This window comes from Eufriesea mexicana, unplaced genomic scaffold, assembly GCF_001483705.2.
Source record: "Eufriesea mexicana isolate 0111107269 unplaced genomic scaffold, ASM148370v2 scaffold11180, whole genome shotgun sequence".
Classification (NCBI taxonomy): Eukaryota; Metazoa; Arthropoda; class Insecta; order Hymenoptera; family Apidae; genus Eufriesea; species Eufriesea mexicana.
In genome coordinates, this window is record NW_016918806.1 from 238,963 (window position 1) to 259,334 (window position 20,372).

Here is a 20,372-nt window from a genome sequence, read left to right on the forward strand (position 1 = left end):
AATTATACACTGTATATAAATATCCCTATTTTCACGATCCCCATAAATTTGAAATTCTATACGCGACATGATTAATTTATCCCGATCATGTAACACGATTTTCCAAATTCTCATAGGGAATATTATTTTTATACATGTTCTTATCCTTACCTTATGATAAAATTTAAAGTACCGTTAAATATATATATGTATAAGAGTATACTAACAAATCGTAACAATCATGAAACAAGATGTCGTATGTTACTTTATTCTGCATACACTATACAAAATAAAAACAAAAATAATCAGAAATTATAAACTAAGTACAAAGTTTGCATCTTTGGCATACCTGAAAATTTTATTTCGAACCAGCATTTCTCGATAAATATACGACGAGCTAAAATTACATTCTTTCCGCTATTCCAGCTGGCGCAGCAATTTCTTCCGCGACGACCTAAAACTGAACGTACACAAAGCGCCCAAAAAGAAGTCTCATCCGATGGGAAATCAGTTGTCGTTGCACGAGGAAGTTGTACTTCCGTATATAGCCGTTGAATGTCGGGAGACCATCCTTTTATCTCGTCCGTTCTCAGCTGAATTTACCAGACCACCAAAAAAGGACCTTCGTTACGTGGTCGGAAAGAAGAAAAAACACAAACTCCTGCCCCAACGTATACGGGCGACCACGTGGTCATGTAACAGACAGCCACTTGCACTAAAGCGCCGCCACAAAGCAGATCGCGGTATTAATGCATAATATAAATCAACCACTTTCGTGAGATAACCTTACGATACATGAAGCTATTGTTTCAGGAAAGTTTTGCGAAAGAATTCTGTAGAATTACAGAGATGAAAGTTATCATTAATATATCTGATAATTACTTAATACATTTAATACTTAACTATTTGATAACATTGTTATCGACTATAACATGATCTTTATGTGACAGGAACGTGACAAATTATCACAAGTGCATAAGAATAATGCGTACGCTACAGTAAAAGTATGAGAAGAATGAAGTCAGTGCAAATTTGTTATTTATTTTTAATATACACTTATTACTCAAATTTTCAACTTTTTTATTACCTTATTATTATAATTTACTATTATGTCAGTGTACTGATTCTAACCTATCCATAAGAATTATTAGTTTCTACCTTTTAGACAAGAATAAGGAACCGTATTCAATCATAACTTTATCAAAAAATCAAAATTTTGGTTATAAAGTGTCTAAAGCTAGTGTTACAATTCTAACAAATTTGCAACATAACCCCAATAACCGACAAACCAGTACATTCCAAGCAAGGTCCGAATGATGAACATGTCGATGGGCCACTTTAAAATGTCAAACACAAACGCTGTTGCACACTCTAAGACGTAAAAGAAAATTGAAAGAAAAACGCGTCAGGAAAAGCAGATACATACCGATGGCACGCAATATTGGACCATGACGATGAGAACAATGGGTCTGCCTCTGCGAGCTGCGAGCGCAGTGCCCGTTTCATGCATACGAAGAGATCGCGGCGATTAGACGCACCAAGGCCGCGTTTACTCGACGATTTTCCTCCTCGTTCGTAAGGAGTATCGGCAACGCAGCGATAGATCGTTGCGACCGTGCTAGAGCGCGTGCCTCAGTCGAAGCACGGACGTCGTTCCGTGCTCTTCTTTTCTTGTCTTTTTATTCGAATTTGATCCCGTTGTTTAGAAAATTGGTCTACATTAGTGTCCTTTCTCTTCGGAAGTCCGATCCAGTGAGTTCGTGGCTATCGAGGTGAGTCCCCTAATGGTATTCTCAAATTATATTTATTTTCTGGAACGTATTTCAACGTTGTTAATTGGTCAATTCGAGTTATTGAGAACATGAAGTTGTTAATACGAGATAAATTTCAGAAGGACTCTACTTACGCTTCTGATTAATTTCATAATTTCGAACTGAGACACTGCTTTATTGCTGTATTCCTAAAGCGACACTGCGATGCAAGTACACAAAAAGAAATGTAGAGAAACGAAATGTAAATAATTATAGAGAAGCTTTTATCTAGTCATTCTTTGTCTTCTTCTCTCTTCAAGAATATTTCTAATCAAATTCATAATCAAATTAACATCAACTATTAACAGAAAATTTTGCAACCAATATATTTTTGTCATTTATCAAATTAAAATAAATTACGGAATTCAAACCTCATATGAAATATCCAAATACGATGTAGAATCCAATAAAAACTCTTTTTCAAGCTTCTCTTTTCCAAATAAGTAGAAAAGAAAAATTTCACCCTCGACCATGATTTCAAAAGACATCAATCATTCTTCTCGCCAACACCATGCAAGACTTCCTAAAGAGTTACGTACATCAAATTGAATTACGGGTCATTCGAATAGCCTTTTTCTTGCAACTGTGCTACAAGACATCTCCATCCTCGTACAGTTATTTGATTATCGTTTATGTAACCAGCAATTCGCAATAGTTTCATCGTCTGGGGATCCCGAACGTGCCCCGTATCCGATACAGTTATATATACGTAAACGTGCGATTCGCGTGATATGGTGTATCTCACCCGTGCCGCGAAAGTAGAGCGTATCTAAAAGTATGCCATATCTAGAAGTCTGCGTCACGTATAGCGGGCGTAATTGTATTGCGATAAACATAACCTCGCATAATTGCCAGGATGAGGATTGGGTATTCAGCAACTTACTAATCGTTCCACAATTTCTACCAATTTTACCAGCAAATAATAATGTAAATCCGATTTTAGATTCTTCAGTTTGTTCAAAATACCTTGATCTTTATCGTTTTTATGATTTTATTATTATTTCATAATTATCGTGGCTTGTATCTCTTTTTTTTTTAATTTTAAGGTAACGTCTGTCTGGTGTTTATTACACCTATAAATCTTTATCATGTTTTCAAACATTTTTAATTATGATTGATTTTCAATTTTCAATTTATAAAGTAAATACTGTATTTCCTGTGTTTTGAATTGTTGGAACTATTGATTCCAATTAGATTGCTACCGTTTCTTTGCAATTTTACTTAGTTTCACTTATAAAATTTCTAGAAAATTTGAAATTTCATAATATCCATCGCTTTCGTGATTTCATTATTTCCTCAATCTTTTGCGATCGTTTAAATTTTGCTCGAAACATGTATAGTGTATTCTCGACGTTGAAGGACATCACTGTATATATTCTAAGAACCTTCAAATAAAATTCTAAAAAGTACACGTCATATTGATAATGCAGTGGAACGATTTTAGTTACATTTTTGTTTTGCTTACCAATTTACGAATCACTTCACAGATATTTGTTAACATATATGTAAATAATTTTGCTCTAAAATGCCCGACTAATTTAATATTTCGCAATTTTAATCACGTTCGTCATTTTCCATGTTTATTTTATAGTTATCACCTCTTTATATTTCTGTGCAACTTTTTATCTCTAAATGTTCCTAGTGTCTCGATAAATTTTATAATATTTCCCTAGCTATCATATTTATGACTTACGGACTTGTATGACTTTCCACTTGTATCTTTTCCTTTTACATATAAATAAATATTAGTCTTGATAATCGTTTCGCAATTTTCCTCAATCGTATAGTTAACAGTTTCTCCACAAAAGCTTCTATTATATTTTTTTCATTTTTGCAATTGGTGCTATAAATTACAACTTGATTAATTCATTTTTACGATTCATTCGATTTTTAGTATCCAAAAAATATTATGCAATGGTCATATTCGCAATTGTCTATATTCCTGATATTTTTTCTCAAAGAAGAAAATCAAGAAAATAATTTTACGACTTGTCTTCGCGTGTCTTTATTAAGATACCATTAACGACGATGCTAGGGAAACTTTTTGTATTTCTCGCAAAATCGAGTTATTGATACATGTATACACTATCGCTTGAACATCGCGAGAGAAGTGAAACTAAATAATATTTTCATCACGTGTTGACATATTGTTTATGTTACATTGTTAAAAATATCTCTTTGAAGATTTTAGATAATAGTTTTCTTTATGTACATACATCTGTGTTATCAATAGAATTATCAATGTCTATCTCTTAAGCTTATCAAGTTGCACTTGCAAGGGTTATTAAACTTCTCATTCATAACAAGTTATGCTATTCTAAATAGAATACATAATAAAACGTTACATCATTGTTTTCCTCTTTTTCATAACAATAAACCATTATCGAGTTTAACTATAGTAAGTATATGTATACTTACAGTCCTCGAAGTTGTCCTGACCCAATCTTACTCTTAACCTAAAATTAGAATATGGAAGAAGGGAAGTAATATAATATAAAAAGTTCCAGTATTATATTTTATCTCTTATATAAATATGTATATATTTTTTCTAGGTTAGAATATTTTTAGAACAGAAGTAAAGTCATTAAAATCTACTTTTTTTGTGAAAATTTACGTAACTATTATCGATCAGCAAACGCACAATTCGTGGTTAACGATTCTAATATTTATATGGAACGTGAGAAAACAAGGGAATTGTGTTTTGCTCTCTAGCAAACCGCTGCCAGTCATCCGAAACCTTACAGCCCGCGGTTGGGCGTTCATTCGATTCGAGGAAACGGCTGTTAAAATCCACAGCCGTTAACGCTTTGATCAGCTACTGTCCAACACAATCACAACATTATATAGTGGCATAAAAACAAAGAATAAAATAAGGATGTTGTAAATGCCTTGATAAAACAATTGATGCCACTTATTAAGATATAAAAACGGCAATTACCTTTGCATATAATGGAAATTGCACATGTTATAATATATTATAACACATCACTGATCAAATGACCGATTACATTTCAGGAAACGTGATAAATGTTATTCCTACAAGTTTCTTAGGTATTTATCTTGAATTGTTATTGTTTAATGATATACAGTACTGTATAAAAATCTTAGACTTTTTTATTAATTAATAAATATAAGGAAATTTATTTTGTCAAGAATTAGTAATTATTTCAAAAAATATTTGAACCAACTCAATTTTAAGATAATGAATATTAATATAATGTTTTTTTTTTCGACAGATTTATGCTAAATTTATATGACACTTACACTGGCTTTCTGACATTTTAATCATCTCTTTTACCAGCTTAATGTTGAGTGGTATTACAAATCATCTTTGAAGATATAAATACATCCTTTTTGACTTGGTTGATGTTGATATTTTATACGAAACATGACAAGAATAATCTATTACTCGACTTCTATAAAGCTCGATTCGTTTAGGTTAGGATACCTCAAAGACTATTCAGCAGCTGTAATATAACAGAGTCGTAGCAATAACCGACTCTTCGATCTTGACACAAGTTTACTTAATCAGTGGCTTCATTTATCGAGTTTATACTTGCGCACTATCGTAAAAGACACGACTTTCCGCATGTTCGACAAAGTGGATGCTGAAAGAAACGTGGAATCATGTCGCGCAATTAGCAGTGAATCACACGTCGCGCATCTAAACGATCGTAGGAGCAGTTGCGTCAAATAACCAGCTGAGGTCGCACGGAATTCATTGTTTTTCTTGCAAATCGGACAATGGACGCTTGCTACAGCACAACTTTTTGAAAACAGTAGATCAAATTTATTTATTTTCAAAATTTATTTATTTTGACATTTCAAATACTTTCGACAGACTAATCGAAAACTTCAATAGTACCTCTAAGTTCTTTGGTCGAAAATAGTTCACGTGTCGTGATCTTGTTTTTACTAAATACACACGTGAACCTTTTAATTAACTCTAAATGAGAGATGACATCACTCAAAAACTTATAGTACTCTAAATGACAAATATACATTCTCACTTACTTAAGCTTCAACAAAAATGATTAAAGATAGAAATGATTAAAATATATGAGAAATATTAAGAAATTTTTCAAAAACTTTGCATACTGAGTAACGCGTAAAGAACACTGAACTATTTCATTTAAATCTCGTTGAACTCGTTATTTATAAAATATATTTATGTTGATAAAAAAATTAACATTAATTTTCTACATAATCAAGTCTTCTGTTTGCTGAACTGTTTAGCAATTCTACACAGTGAATTTAAACTGACCTTTCAAGTTTAATTTGGGTATACTCACATATAAAAAAAGTACACTATCATAATCAGCATGGGAAGATCTTTCAAAAGGGTATACATGGATACATTTAATTTTTCAAATCAATAACTTCAAAATATTTGTAAACAACTTGACCAAATCTTCCTAAACATTGTTCCTCTAACATTTTTCTTATTAATTAAATTTCCATTATTGTCTACTATTTAATAATCCCTTCTGCAGGCGCAAGGATAATTCCGACCACAAAATGATTGACCAACCAGCAGGTAAAGGACCGCCGAGTGCCATTATGCTGGTGTTCTCTGTCCTTACACATGTTCTCTTATTGGCACCAGTAATATACATCCTGGTTTTGGCCTTTAACTCATACAGCTTCTTCTCCTGGCATCCTATTTGCATGAGCGTTGGAGTAAGTAGTCAAGTTGCCCAATCATAATTACATAATGAAACCACTAGAAAAAGCACATGGATTAGAAATCTAGGTGCTTGACACCTCCATGTAACGCGTTACATTGACAATTTCATTACACAAAAGTTAATGGGTGGAGCAATCTGTTTGTTCTTACTCGACGAGAAGAATTGGTAGAAACTCTCTCATTTAGAGTAAACGAACATCCTCCAGCAACGACGACGTTTCGTAATACCTGGATGCAATAAATCCTCCTTTTACACGCTGCAAAGTTACGTAAATTGGTGTTTTCCAATTTGGAATTAAAGCTTGGTAAGGAGAAGCTTCACGATTCAAACCGTATAATGCCTTAAGTTGAAATTAATCCTCTTGACATAAGTTTCCCTAGCGAACCTTGCTGATGAAATAAACGTTTATAGAAAGTTTTGAATATGAAATATCATCTATTGGAAATAGTCAGAACACGGAAGACCGTTTACGTGGATAACCGCAACTTTTCGTTTTGCTCCACCAAAGGTGAGACACGTTTCATACCTGCCGGATAATGAAGTATTTAACATAATGATTGACTGATTGTATATTTAGAAAATTTTTGTGATTAATTATAATTTCGAGGAAAGCTGAAATCACATTTTTCATATTTTATATGCGATTGGTATTAGACACCTTTCTGCGAATTCGTATATTAAATCTTGGACGTGATTCATCAGACTATTAAAGTGTCTCGTATAGTCGATTAATTTTCTTATAGTCATCGTCTTCGACTTTGAAAATATCCTTGTGCTATGACATAATACAAAACGATTCGACATACGTATACAATATAATATCAAATACGTACGGAAGTGGTAAGTGTAGATTCTTATATTCCTTAAAATAGAAATTGAATATATAGAAATGTAATTGTTTTAGAATACCTATTGATACTATTTATATACTTTTCTTAAGATAAAGAAGGAATATGACCGTGTTTGTAGAATTTTCAAGAACTCGGTATGTAAAAGACATAAAATCCTAGACATGATTCAGAGACCTTCGTTCAAGTGTCGAGACACTTAGATCATCTTCGTACTTGAAAGAATGCAGAGTTCTACTTATTCAGAAGTACACCGGATAGTATTCTCACATGAACCAAATATAATATTTAGTATACAATTCGTTAAAGAAGAAAAGAAGAAAAGGTAATCGAGAACGAAATTTATTGAATATCAACAATGAAGGCAGAGTCCCTTCAGCAGAACGAAATTAATACCTATCTTCGCAATATCGAGTCAATTCATTACCTCCTTAAAACATCGTAGGCGTGCACGCTTGCACATCCACCGAATTAAACGGTGAAGGGATCCACCGTTGACCTAGATCGACAAATTGGTTACAACATTCCCCCAATAAACTGAAATGATCATCGTCGTCGATTGCTCCACCCATCAAACTCGTCGAACATCAATTTTCCAAACAAATCAATCGAATAACAACTTTTTCGTCGATACAGGTTGGTCTTTTAATAACCGAGGCCATATTCAGCGTTTCTGGCGAAGCATACCTAGGCTGGAAGGTATCAAGATTCAATAGAGTGACGATTCACTGGATTCTGCACATGGTGGGCCTAGCTCTGGTACTAGTAGGCTTGATCATCATCGTGGTTAACAAGATCAACAACAATAAAGAGCATTTCGCCACACCACACGCGATCCTTGGCCTGGTCAGCATTATCTTAGCATTCCTGACAGCTGCGTTCGGCATCGTCACCAAAAACTCCAGATGGCTTTACCCGCGTTTTAGGCCCGTTCTCTTAAAAATTGTGCATGCCTTCGGTGGTATCCTGGTCACGATACTTTTACTGGCGACCCTGATCACGGGGACATATACGAGATGGTGGCCTGGTGGCGACACTGGAAGAAGCCTGACATTCACAGCCTTTTTCATTGCCGGTTTCTTTATATTACTGAAGCCGGTCTTGGGCGCTGTTTCGAGGAGCAAAGTGGTTTTCGGTCCACCACCTGCTACCACGTAATTTGAAGTAAACTGGAATTAAGTATGCTCTGACTGTGTTTCAGAGGAAGCGTGTTCTGTTATTTGATGTTGTTCATATTGGTGGATTGGATACCGAATTTTTTCATTGTAACGATATTGATAGATTGATAGATTGAATGTCACAGTGCAGTACAATGGCATAATAGCATCGTATGCTGTATTATATAGAATAACATATCTAATAGAATAGTGTACTATAAAATATGAAACTGCATAGAGTAATTCAGTGATAATGTTATATACAGTACTCTACAATGTAGTACAATATTACAGTAGTATCTTGCTATATTATATAATACAGCATAATGCTGTAGTGACATTTAAAATAAAAGGAAACTCGATGCTCTTATTTTAAAGTATGAGTAAGCATAGAATTATAATTTTCACCAATATTGTTAAAGATTTATATATACAGTAGCAAATGTAAAGTTGTACTCGTCGATAAACAAAGATGATCTTATCTCTTCGAATACGATGTGCAACGATGTCTGAGGTATCTAAATGAACTATCATAATTATATTTAATGTTTATTTAAAATTTGTTCAATGAATACAATGTTCATTATGATGCCCTAGATTCGATCAATGACAACAGAAGAAATTAAGAACAAATCATTTTTATCAAAGTTAATTTATATTTCTGTTGATGAGACATCTTTATCGTGTCATGTAAGAAGATAAGATCTAATCAAGTTTTATTACCGATACTTCTGTTCCTCGAGCACGTAGTCGTGTCTTCCATGCACGAGAGAGATGCAAATTGTGATTACTTTTACTATTCAATTTACAATGAATGACACAAAATTTTTACTTTCTACATAGAATTCAGACATTCCGTCCTCCAATGATTGTACGATTATCAACCGATCATTGACGAACATCTTTGATACTCCAATTTCGAGTCCACTGTAAGATACTTAAACGACTCGATTATCTTCTGCCGTATGAAAATGAAGTTCACGTTCTTTTCGAATATCCACCTATAAAATATCTTTTAATTTAATATTGAGACTTAAGTACAAAGGAGTCTAATTTAAATTACCCGTGACAATCTGAATAATATAACGATAGTTGATAAGAATTACTTTGATGTTATTCGTAATGAGAATATGTAACAAAATCGATTGTACCATCGCTGTGTTCATCGAATCGTTAACACATTTGCGAATATCCAATGTTGACGTAAATGCACCAAAAATGCTTTTAAACTCACCAATAAGAGAGACATATATATATTTTAAATACTTAGATAAGTAGTATTTATAAGAAATGTTTACCAAAAAAAAAAAAAAAAAAAAAAAAAAGAATGGAAAAAAAGAAAGGAAAAGAAAATACTAAACTTTAATGTTAACTTAAATGCGCTTAAACGTTTAACATAAGGCGAATCGTTAAATGAATGAATAGAGGAGATAATACACGCGGCGGCGTTATCGTCAACCATATATATCAACACTTTATTAATTACACACGCATCATATACATATACATAGAATTTACATAATGTATATATCTTTCGCAATGCAATGTACATGTATATTAATACAATTTCTTATTCTCGATATAATTCCATTGTGTCTTATGTATTGTGATCTTTTTTGGTTTTTTAATTTTTTTCTTTTTCCCCGCAATTTTTCCTACCCCTTGGACATTATCTTAATTCCTCATAAACATCAACGTACGATAAACATCTCGAATTGAACCGATCGCGCCTTAAACACCTCTTCGTCCTCTGTATCTGAGGCATCGTTAATATTATGCAACAACATATAACACAGTGTATACATATATATGTATATTATTTGTTTTTCATGTACACATATACGTATACGTATCTATGTTTGCATACGTGCGTACGCATTTATTTAACATAGATATGAGACTTCAAATTTTTCTTTTTTCTCATATTTTTGTGTTCTCTCTGTAATCTGGTCGTCTTAAAGTTATATGCGTTCCTTGCCGTATTTTTTAATTAACTACTACGTTCCTCACCTGTCTCTCGTTTTAATTGGAAATAAAATTGGAATATAAGTTGGTCTTAATAATAGGAAAGGTCAATATACCTTGTTATGAAAAGAATACATGAGAGGAAGATTTATGCTAATTGGAAATTTCAGCAAAATTTCTTTCGTTTCTTATAGGAAAATTTATTTATTTATAACTTATTTTGAACTTGAAATATCTAGGTTCTTCTGGATCTCAAATTTTTTTCGATTTCGAATTTCCTATTTTAAAGTTATATACGTACTTAATACCACAAAACGTTGATAACATGCGAAATTAATCTTTTTCATGTTCACTATTACAAATAAGTAACATATAAACAAAAATAGCTCGACACTTTATCGCAGCATTAGCGATTAATCGTAAACTATCCAGCTAACATCATTTAAAACTTTATCTTTCATCAGAGCTCCTGTTAAAAGCACAACGATATTATACTATGATAATCTAAATTACAGGAATTAAATAGTGGTCGAAATTAGTGAAAATAAATTTATATGATATGGTTATAAACTAATTTTCTATGATTACTGATACTTTTTATTAATGTATATATTAATCGACAAAGTACCAAGAGACATGGCAGCATATCGAAATTACGAACGTTTTCATCATCGAATAATTTTCTCTTTCGTTAACGTCCAACGATTTTCCATAAAACCATGCAACGTACAAAAATCTGTCTTATTAATGCGAACAAATATTAAACCCTATCGTTTCCACGAAATAATAGCGCGTTTGCTATCACCTACTCTAACCTTGCTCTCGAACGCTTTTCTCTTTCTCGATTAGCTCTAGGACATGTTACTTTGTACTGTTCGCTCTACTGGTTGCTCTTGGTGACGTAAAATTCGTAACATTATTCGGTAATCGTAAATCTATTCGATACATCGAAATTCCTGAAAAAATAATTCATTGAAAATTAAAACGAGAAATTACCTACGTACTTTAAGAATATTTTATTTTAATTGTCTTAAAATGTAAGATTACATTTCAACGAATAGAAATCGATGAAATCGACAAATCATGGTACCAAATGTCATTTTAATGGAAGTCATACATAGAGAATATATTAATTAAATTGCAATTATTTCCACATTATAATATATTACAAGTAATATATTCAGAGCCAAGGAAGATTTTCTAAAGTTTCTTAATTACTTAATTCTATATTTCCTGTTCAATTAACAGGTTATAATAGTTAAAATAAGAGTCGAAATTATCAAAGTAAGAATCGACACAGATAATAAAAGAACTTGAAATGGGCATTCGAAGTAAATAACAAAGTTATATTTTATTTTTATCGTAGTTTCAAAGAAAATTTACGAAAAATGTTTACGAATGATATATAGCAGTTCGAATGACAAATCTTAACTTAGAAGATTTAAGAACTTCTGTAGAACTTCTATTAAGATAGAAATCTATATTGTTTTCAAGCAAAATTATATTTAAATCCCTATATTTTCATTTTTACTACTTAAAACTTCTATATTTCATCTATCATCAACGACGTTACCTCATTGTTACTGATAATTTACGTCACCATACCTTAACCCTACCTAGGACAGTCGACCATGTGGCCCGACCGGTTTAAACCGGCAGCTAATGCTATTATTAATTATTATTATTATTATTATTATTCTTTAATTATTATTATTATTATTTTTGATGTTGGAACGTAATTTCTCATAATAATAAACATCGTTATTGTTGTTGTTAATGACGCGCTAAACTCTTGTTTAAATTCCTTTTTAAACCTGCATTAGATTCGCCTATCTAACCTAAAAACATTAAAGTTCCGACAAATATTTACCTATCAGTCACCTGTCCCTCGCGAATCCCAAGTACTTTATCCCATTTATTTTTCCCCCGTCTACTTTGTGTTCTTCTTCAATCACATCTTCTCGCCAATAAGATTTACATCCATCGATCGAACGATCGTTCATCAGGGTTCTCTTAACGAAGAATTTTTTGTTCTTGATTATGTCACGGATATGGCTAGTTGGTATGTGTTTCTCGCGCATTCTATCGATACAGATTCGTTTCCTTGTGTCTAATCTGTATATCAGTACATATGTGGTTAGTCTAATGTCTCTTTTCGTTAAACGAGGAGCAACTTTTTGTTAAACGGGTAATACGTTAATCGTGTAATGTATTAAACGGAACAAAAAAAAAAAATTGTACGAACGACGGACATTTAGAATCTATGATACTTAATGAATAATTGTATACTTGGTATTTCGATCACGGTATTTTGTACATACTTATATAATTGTGAATGGAGAATCGATAAGATCACGAATGTTCGGTTAACCGAAAGATAAATTGGAATATAAAGTGCTCGGTTTCGGTGTTAAAGTATGAGTCGATTCGATAAACTTTCATTGTCTTCAATACGGGGCCCCATAATTGGCCCCGATTGGATACGAATTCCGATCTTGGGATTCGAATATCGTTCTATTTAATGTTACTTTTTTTTCTCTTTGTTCACTGTTTGCCTATTTTTTTCTCTGAAGCTCTGAGTATTAACAACGTCTAAATTCTAAAATGTTAATTAGGTCACCGAGGATCCATCTCGTATGCGAATAATGTAGATCCTCCTCCACTTATTCGTCCCTTTGAGCAAAGGATCGATGGCAAAGGACGATTATTAACCTCTAACGTCCACTTCAATAGTTCGTAAATCATACATACTTTCGAAAATCACTGAAATTTCAAATCATGCACTTACAAAAATCCCTCGAACTTATTCTACGAATTTTTACTTAGAATTATCGATGTGAACCGATTGTATGCCAGAAGCTATCAAAAAAATACCGAAACGTGCCGAATGACGCGACCATGCTTGATACAGTTTACGTAGAAAACTGTCAAACGACGTGTTGCGCTTTGTTTACAGTGGAGTAAGACCGAGATGGCGCTGCAGTAACATTCGAACGCGCTAAATACGAACAGAACGATCGCGCTGCATGACACTCGATCAATTGCAATTGGTCGATAATAAAAGATTTTTGAGGGAAATAGTTTGACCAGAACTTCTATTATTTCCTTTGACATTAAATCTATCGTAAACACGAATGAAAGAATTACAAAACAGATGTTCTAATATTAGCACGATTCGAAAATAAAAGACAAAAATATAAGAAAAATGATACGGAGACGAAGGATTAGATTAAATATAATAAAATGGGGTACGTTACCAATTGAAGCGAGCGCGTGGACCGTTAAGAGGACCAAAAGTGGAGTTAGGCCCTTGTTAATCTAGAAAATACACGTACACACGGTTTTCCGCAATTTCTCCTCGTGTTCACTCACGCAACGAAACGCACCGGAATTCGCACAAACATGTTCAGGCGCACGGATATGAAGTTAACATAATTTGTATTTCAGTTTTTCCTTTCTTTTTTTTTTTCTGTAATTTGAACGCAGCGGGTTTTCGATAATATTTAATTGTTGTCGTGACGTTTACCGCCTTGAACTCTTACGATGTATCAAACGATGATCGTGTCTTTTTTTTTTTTTCTTTTTTTAAATATCCTCTTATACTCGTCTTTTGTACACGTAATATAATAAACTATGCGACGCGTACACCAGTGTACAAGCGTCTATAAATATAATGTAAATATATATATAATATGTATAATATACTATATATGTATATCTGTAACGTGTGTATATGTATATACATGCACATATACACACATATATATATCTATGTATATGTATATGTATATGTACATACGCAATATACGATAAATGTTATACATATGATACAGCTAGCAACACTTTACAAACGGGGTCACATAAAAAATAAAGAATCACGATTTCTCAGGTTTATTGACTGTGTACGTACGCGCGTAATTGTCCGGTCTGCTCTCGAGACATCACTGACTTAACTGTTTATTTTTATAATTCCTAATTTTCGGTCTGGAGCGATCCGAAACGCTTTTCTCGCTGACCCGTGAAACGACACAACCCTCTTCTTTCACCCTCAAATACGCTGCATCTACTCTTCACCCTTCCAACACTTCACCTTATGTGGTCCATGTAAAAATAATACCCCTCGCGCGATCTCACCCCCACATATATTCTCTTCTTATCCTTTTCCTTTTCTTCCCTTCTGCATTTTTTTTCACTTTTCTATCTTCTTCTTCTTCTTCTTCTTCTTCTTCTTTTCTTGTTGTTATATCTCTTGTTCTTCCTCTTTCTCTTCTGTTCGCTACGGAATAAGCGTTCGTTTCGAAAAAGCACGCGGAACAGCTAACAGTCTACTAGACCTAGGACTCCCTGAAAAGTTTACACAGCTGGAAAATAGATATTACAATTGATAACGGGAAATGGAGGCGCAGTACACGCGGAAACACTCGACAGTCGATCTACGAGAAAATAGAATTCTTTTTCTGCTTTTTCCTTTAAGTATAAGACTCGGACAGATCAAGCGTTCGTCGCCCTCCAGTTGCTGGTCTGATCGAATCGCGAATTGAGCCGGACGAAGTTTTTGAAAAATAATTAATGGATTCTTTTTCCTTTTCTTTTTTAACGCTTTATGATAAAATAGATCGCAAAGAGGAATTTTAAAAACATTTCTGCTATTGTTGTTTACGTAGACAAGACTTCTAAATATCCGATTTTTGGGTCAATTTATTAATATTTTTAGCTTAATTCCGAGTTTTAGTTTAAAATATCCGATAAACAGACAGTCCCCTTTACAAATATGGCTACTATTTATATTAATAGCGAAAATCAAAAGGAATCTCCCCTATGTTCCTTCTCCTTGCCCCTGAATTCCATAAATGAAATAGCCCCTGCATGCATGCTCGATATAGAAACATTTTTAACAAATAGTTGACTTATATACACTGCGTATGATGAAATTCAAAATAGAACAAAGGAAAACTTGGTTTCCTGTTGTATATTTATAACGAAACTTTTCATTAAATTTACATTATGTGGTATAATTAACGTAATCGGCCTCTATGGGAAATAATTGACTAGCTATAGAAATTAAGAAAAGATATGACTATATAATGATTATGAATATATTAATTAGATAATATGCATTATTGGAAATAATTTTAAAAGTTGTTAAAAGTAATAAACTAAAACGAAGTTCCAAAAATTATATTTCGTTCCAGATTATTATGCTAGTCATTAATTTTTGCCAGCAGGCTTTGATAATTTAATTGCACGCTAAATTAACAGAACTATCTAGTGCGTGATTCTGTAATTATTTAAATCAGAGTAATTAATAATTCATCGACATTTGCCCACTCGCTCTAGATTCTACATTTTCAACAGTTCATCGATAACTTTGTCATTTCGCTCGAAATAAGCTTATTATTGAGGCTTTTATGAGTAATTATCATATTTCGTCCGTTCAAATTCGCTCTTTGATCTTCAACGAGTTCTTCCGATCTTGTTAGTCTGCCCTCGAGCCTATCGATCTAATATATAACGACAAATAATTCTCATCTATCGCTGAACATTATATCCCTTTGACGCTCAACAATTTAACCCTTTAAGCGTTGCACCGCGCTTTTATTGACTTTTCGTAAAAGTTGCAATGTTATCTAGCGTTACTACCAATAACGATAATTACACGTTAATATCTAGGAAATCAATCGAAGTATCACATTCACATAAACGCCGTTGTACCTAATTTTCATCTATTGTTAACGATATCTTCAGTCTGCGAAGGATACAAACGAAAATCCTTAAACGTCAACAAAATCCCGCGGTTAATCAGTCATTTGTGATATAGAAAAATAAATCGTGAACGGTATAAATCGCTTACCACTAACGACGGTACATATTTTCCCTCGTATAAGATCGAACACTCTAGAGATCCTCAATAACTAGAGACTCCGCTCGAACATCGATTCTATCGGTTGCCAACGCTGAAAGGATTAAAACGACAAAAACAGTGCAACAATCGCGACGAACGTCTTAACAAAAATATGTAATCTATACCCCGTCGATTAACGATTGTTGCGATCTTCTCATTCGGAGGACATCGACAAGTGAACGCAGGAAGAAGGATAGCGCTAATCATCCGCTAATTATCCTCTTTTCGGAAAGATAACGTTTAATATTAAGGAAGAGAACCGTCTAAGACCGCATCGTTTTGCGCCTGTCGGCACTTAGATCCATCCTTCTCTGCTTCAATATCGTACACTCTGAATCGCCTCGTATGCTCGAATCTCGCTGTCTGGACAAATTTCCTCGACCTCTCGATAAACGGTACAACGTGTACCTGGTATGAAACATTTCGCGAGTCAACATCGAAAATTACCGAACGCTCACGTAACTGGGAACGTGCTTTACAAAAAGGTACCAGATGTGGCGTTTGAACGTGCCGGATAACAACGAGTATCTGCGACAAAAATTGTCCAGCGGATTAATAGAAATGCAGGCTGTTTTTTTTTTCATTTTTTCATTGGCGGGTGATACGAGATTACATAGATCGCGATGAGCGGAATCCACGGGAATTCCTCGATTCGATACGCTAAATCGAACACGTCTAAACGCACGGAACGTCTAAATCGATCTGCTATGCAAGTTAACATTATCTTAGATAATATACCTTACACAGAAGCCAATTAATCGTTCGGTGATGTATATTCACCCAACATATGTGTAAATGTTCGTTTGTTCTACCTTAATAATTTGTATGTCGGGGTAGGTAGCGATAAATACGTAACTTTCTTTGCTAGAATACGCACGATTATTAATCTCTCGTGTCTTCCTCGTCTTCTTGCCTATGTGTATATGTGTGAATTCTCTTCTCCTTCGTCCTCTCCCTCTGTATTCTTCTTATTTACAATCGAAAGCAGTGGAGTAGCGTAATTTTTTCTAACGACTTTGCATCGCAACGAGCCTGCTGAAGTGTCTCGAGGACTCTTCGCGTATCATCCTGTTGCGCTAAACAGTCTTCACTGATCGCGATCGATCACTATTAGTCCTTAAACGTTTCACACGTGGCGCTTATGCTGAACGATTACGATTTCGCTTACACATAACTATCTTATAACGAAACAATCAGACACTATTCGACTACTAAACGTTAACAGTTAAATATCCTTAGGAATCTACGCATCTTAAAAATAAGGTAACAAATGTTTTCAGAAGAAACGAACGCGTTTACAAAATAAAGATCAACGGCTTAAACGTAAGAGTGTACAATATTTGAACTGTCTCCTTTGCGTGGTAATAAATTGTAGATTCTATTGGAATGAAAGATACGCGACTGTGAAGTTCGAGTGTATGAAAAAATACATCAACTATTTCCTTTCTAAAAAAATAAATCCATAGGAATCTTTCTGCTATCGGAACGTGCAATATCATCCTTCGCTTCATCGCAACTCGATCGATCATCGATCGTTAACGAACCTATCTGCGATATGCATTTAGGGGAAAGTAGAATCAAACCGGGTACCGTTGTTTTTCTAAAATAACATCTGATATGATATCAATTAATACGTAATATTAAATTGGAATGGCTTCTTGACGATACGAGATCAATTATGTATCATGGAACGCGTTCGTTTTTCTAACAGACAGTTTTGAAAATTTCAAGTGTAAAAGTTGGAAGGTCGTATCTGCTAATCGGTAATATTTTTCTATCAGGATTTTAAGATCGGTTATGATAAGTACAATATTCTTTTCTATAGTCTTTGTGGAATATTTTGGCGTTTCCCCTGATCTTTATCTGTCATTAAAATGTGAACATATAACGTTTAATAAATTTCTTTGTGTGGGACAAAATTTGGTATTTTAATACTACATCTACCGTAATGTAAGTTGATAAATGCTTTTTAATCTTTATACTCTACTTATTATTGAAAGAAAATGTATGCAAATTGCCATGCCTGCTCAACAAAGTGTTAATTAGTAAATCAATTATTCTATACTGATATGCTATTTATAAAGATGATGAATTTTGTTATAAAAAATATTTTTTAAAATCAGGAATATAGCTATTCTTAAAGAATACATATAAATCATAATTAATAATTTATAATAATTAAATATACTAATTAATAAATTGTAAATGATAAAAGAAGTTAAAAAGAAAGGATAATTATAAAATATTCAGTGATTTAAAGTATAATGTGTAAAAAATAAAACTATGAAATTACCACAAACATTCAGGAGAGTAACAATACTTTTACCTGTGATGTTTGTTCTCTAAATAAATTAAAATAGATTAAATATAAGTTAAAATAAGTAAGTAGCTAAAACAAGTTATATACAACTTAACGTGAGTTCAAATTTCTTAAAACTCGTTGAAATAATTTTTTAAAATTGATATTGAATTAATAGAAATAGAAAGTTAATAATTTTGCAAAATTATTGCAATTGGAAAATTTTGCATCGCTTTAAATGTGTGTGTACCCGGTTTTACCTTTACTTTCAGAGTAAAACTGACTGATTCAGCATCTTCCAAAAATCTTATTTCCCTTCGAACCAAATAATATTTTTAACAGAAGATTGTCATTTTCTCATTATGTAAGGTTTAATTAAGATTTCTGGCGGTGTCCAAAGTCTTTCCTGTCATTTAGTTTGCTAGCAGGAGAAATATATTAGGCACCTGGTTTTACCCTACTTTCCCCTACCTGTTATTAGCGCGTTGTATCTTTGGCAATAGACCTCTGGGCAGATTCGTCTTTAGCGATAAAATGAACATCGTGTCAGACTTGTTGGGATGTGATAAAGTCGGTTTTACTACAATTCTTGAGGATCGACGGTCCAGGAAGTTTCTGAGCTGTTCCAGACGTGCTCGAGGGTTGCACCATCATTGGTTGACCGTTCACCAGGACTATGGTGTCTCTTACGGAGTTGTACCCTCCCGATGGACCTGTGTTATAATTATCTCATGAAAGTCTAAATGGAATAAATATTTGTTTAATATATTAATCGGCTAAACATTTTTCAAACTAGATCGTAGTTCTCAAATTTTCATTTGAAGTTTCTATCAAAATTCGTACTTAAAATCTCGAGCAATTAAAATCTTTCATAAACATAAATCGACTTTTCTCTTGTAACAGTCTATTGATGAAATTAAAACTTGTTATTAGCGATAATGTTAATCAACGCTGTTTAGAATTACATATTGTAAAGTAGCAATGACAAATACGCAATTTTTCAATTGCTCCAAATTTTAGATATTGAAGAATAAATAAATATTCGAGATCTCCATAATCTGATTCGCGGTTCAGGAATTAAAATTGCGGAAGATAAAGAGCATACTAAGAAACAAAACTGTGGTAAGATATTTGATATCTATAATCCTATAATACTTCTGATGTCTTCTTTCAAGAAACATACCGATCTAAACTAAGTCAAAGTTGATCGATAAATGAGAATTTTTAAATAGACATAATTTTCTGGAACACTCTGATATTTAAGAGTAGCCTAAGTAATCGCCTCAGACGTATCCCATTATTGATCTCACCGACATACGCGTAGATGGAGACCCCTGTACAGGCCTGATAATCACGCCTAATGTAAGAAAAATAGCGCTTCCTAGCACCTGTGCATCGTGTCCCTTCGTTCGAGAATAATGACATCGAGTGTCTAGAGCGACTTATTATATCTAGATTAATTATCCCGATACCAGCCAAGTTAAATCCGATTACAGCCCAAGCTGATGAAAATTGCGCCCCGCGCGACCATGCAACCACTACGGCCTGTTTAATATCTGGATACACGTCCAGCCGGTTGATGGCGTTTAGTTGCACGCGACTGGAGCTTAATTAAGTCCCTAATTACCTGGCGACGGAGTGTGGGTGAGCGTTCTCGACGGAGTTCTGGCCGCGGGACCCCAATCAGAAGTTGGCTGCAAAAGCATCTTGGCACGACACCATA

General features: G+C 33.6%; 1 protein-coding gene and 1 long non-coding RNA gene across 5 annotated transcripts; one reads left to right on the forward strand and one right to left on the reverse strand.

The window, feature by feature from the left end:
• Positions 1-400: 400 nt before the first annotated feature.
• On the reverse strand, positions 401-2,040 carry LOC108553553 (uncharacterized). Its single transcript, XR_001890641.1, has 3 exons — positions 1,886-2,040; positions 1,406-1,790; positions 401-694 (listed from the first exon to the last, which is right to left on the reverse strand). It is a non-coding gene; the product is annotated as an uncharacterized LOC108553553 (long non-coding RNA).
• LOC108553552 (cytochrome b561 domain-containing protein 2) lies at positions 1,680-8,627 on the forward strand. Of its 4 annotated transcripts, XM_017908502.1 has the most exons (4): positions 4,788-4,841; positions 5,027-5,228; positions 6,284-6,470; positions 7,963-8,627. In XM_017908502.1, the coding sequence occupies exons 2-4, from the start codon at positions 5,179-5,181 to the stop codon at positions 8,482-8,484; spliced, it is 759 nt and encodes a 252-aa protein (XP_017763991.1). In that variant the 5' UTR covers positions 4,788-4,841; positions 5,027-5,178; the 3' UTR covers positions 8,485-8,627. The 4 variants fall into 4 exon arrangements, with proteins under 4 accessions (XP_017763992.1, XP_017763991.1, XP_017763993.1 ...); XM_017908503.1 differs by lacking the exons at positions 4,788-4,841; positions 5,027-5,228 and adding an exon at positions 1,680-1,751; XM_017908504.1 differs by lacking the exons at positions 4,788-4,841; positions 5,027-5,228 and adding an exon at positions 5,235-5,569.
• Positions 8,628-20,372: the final 11,745 nt, after the last annotated feature.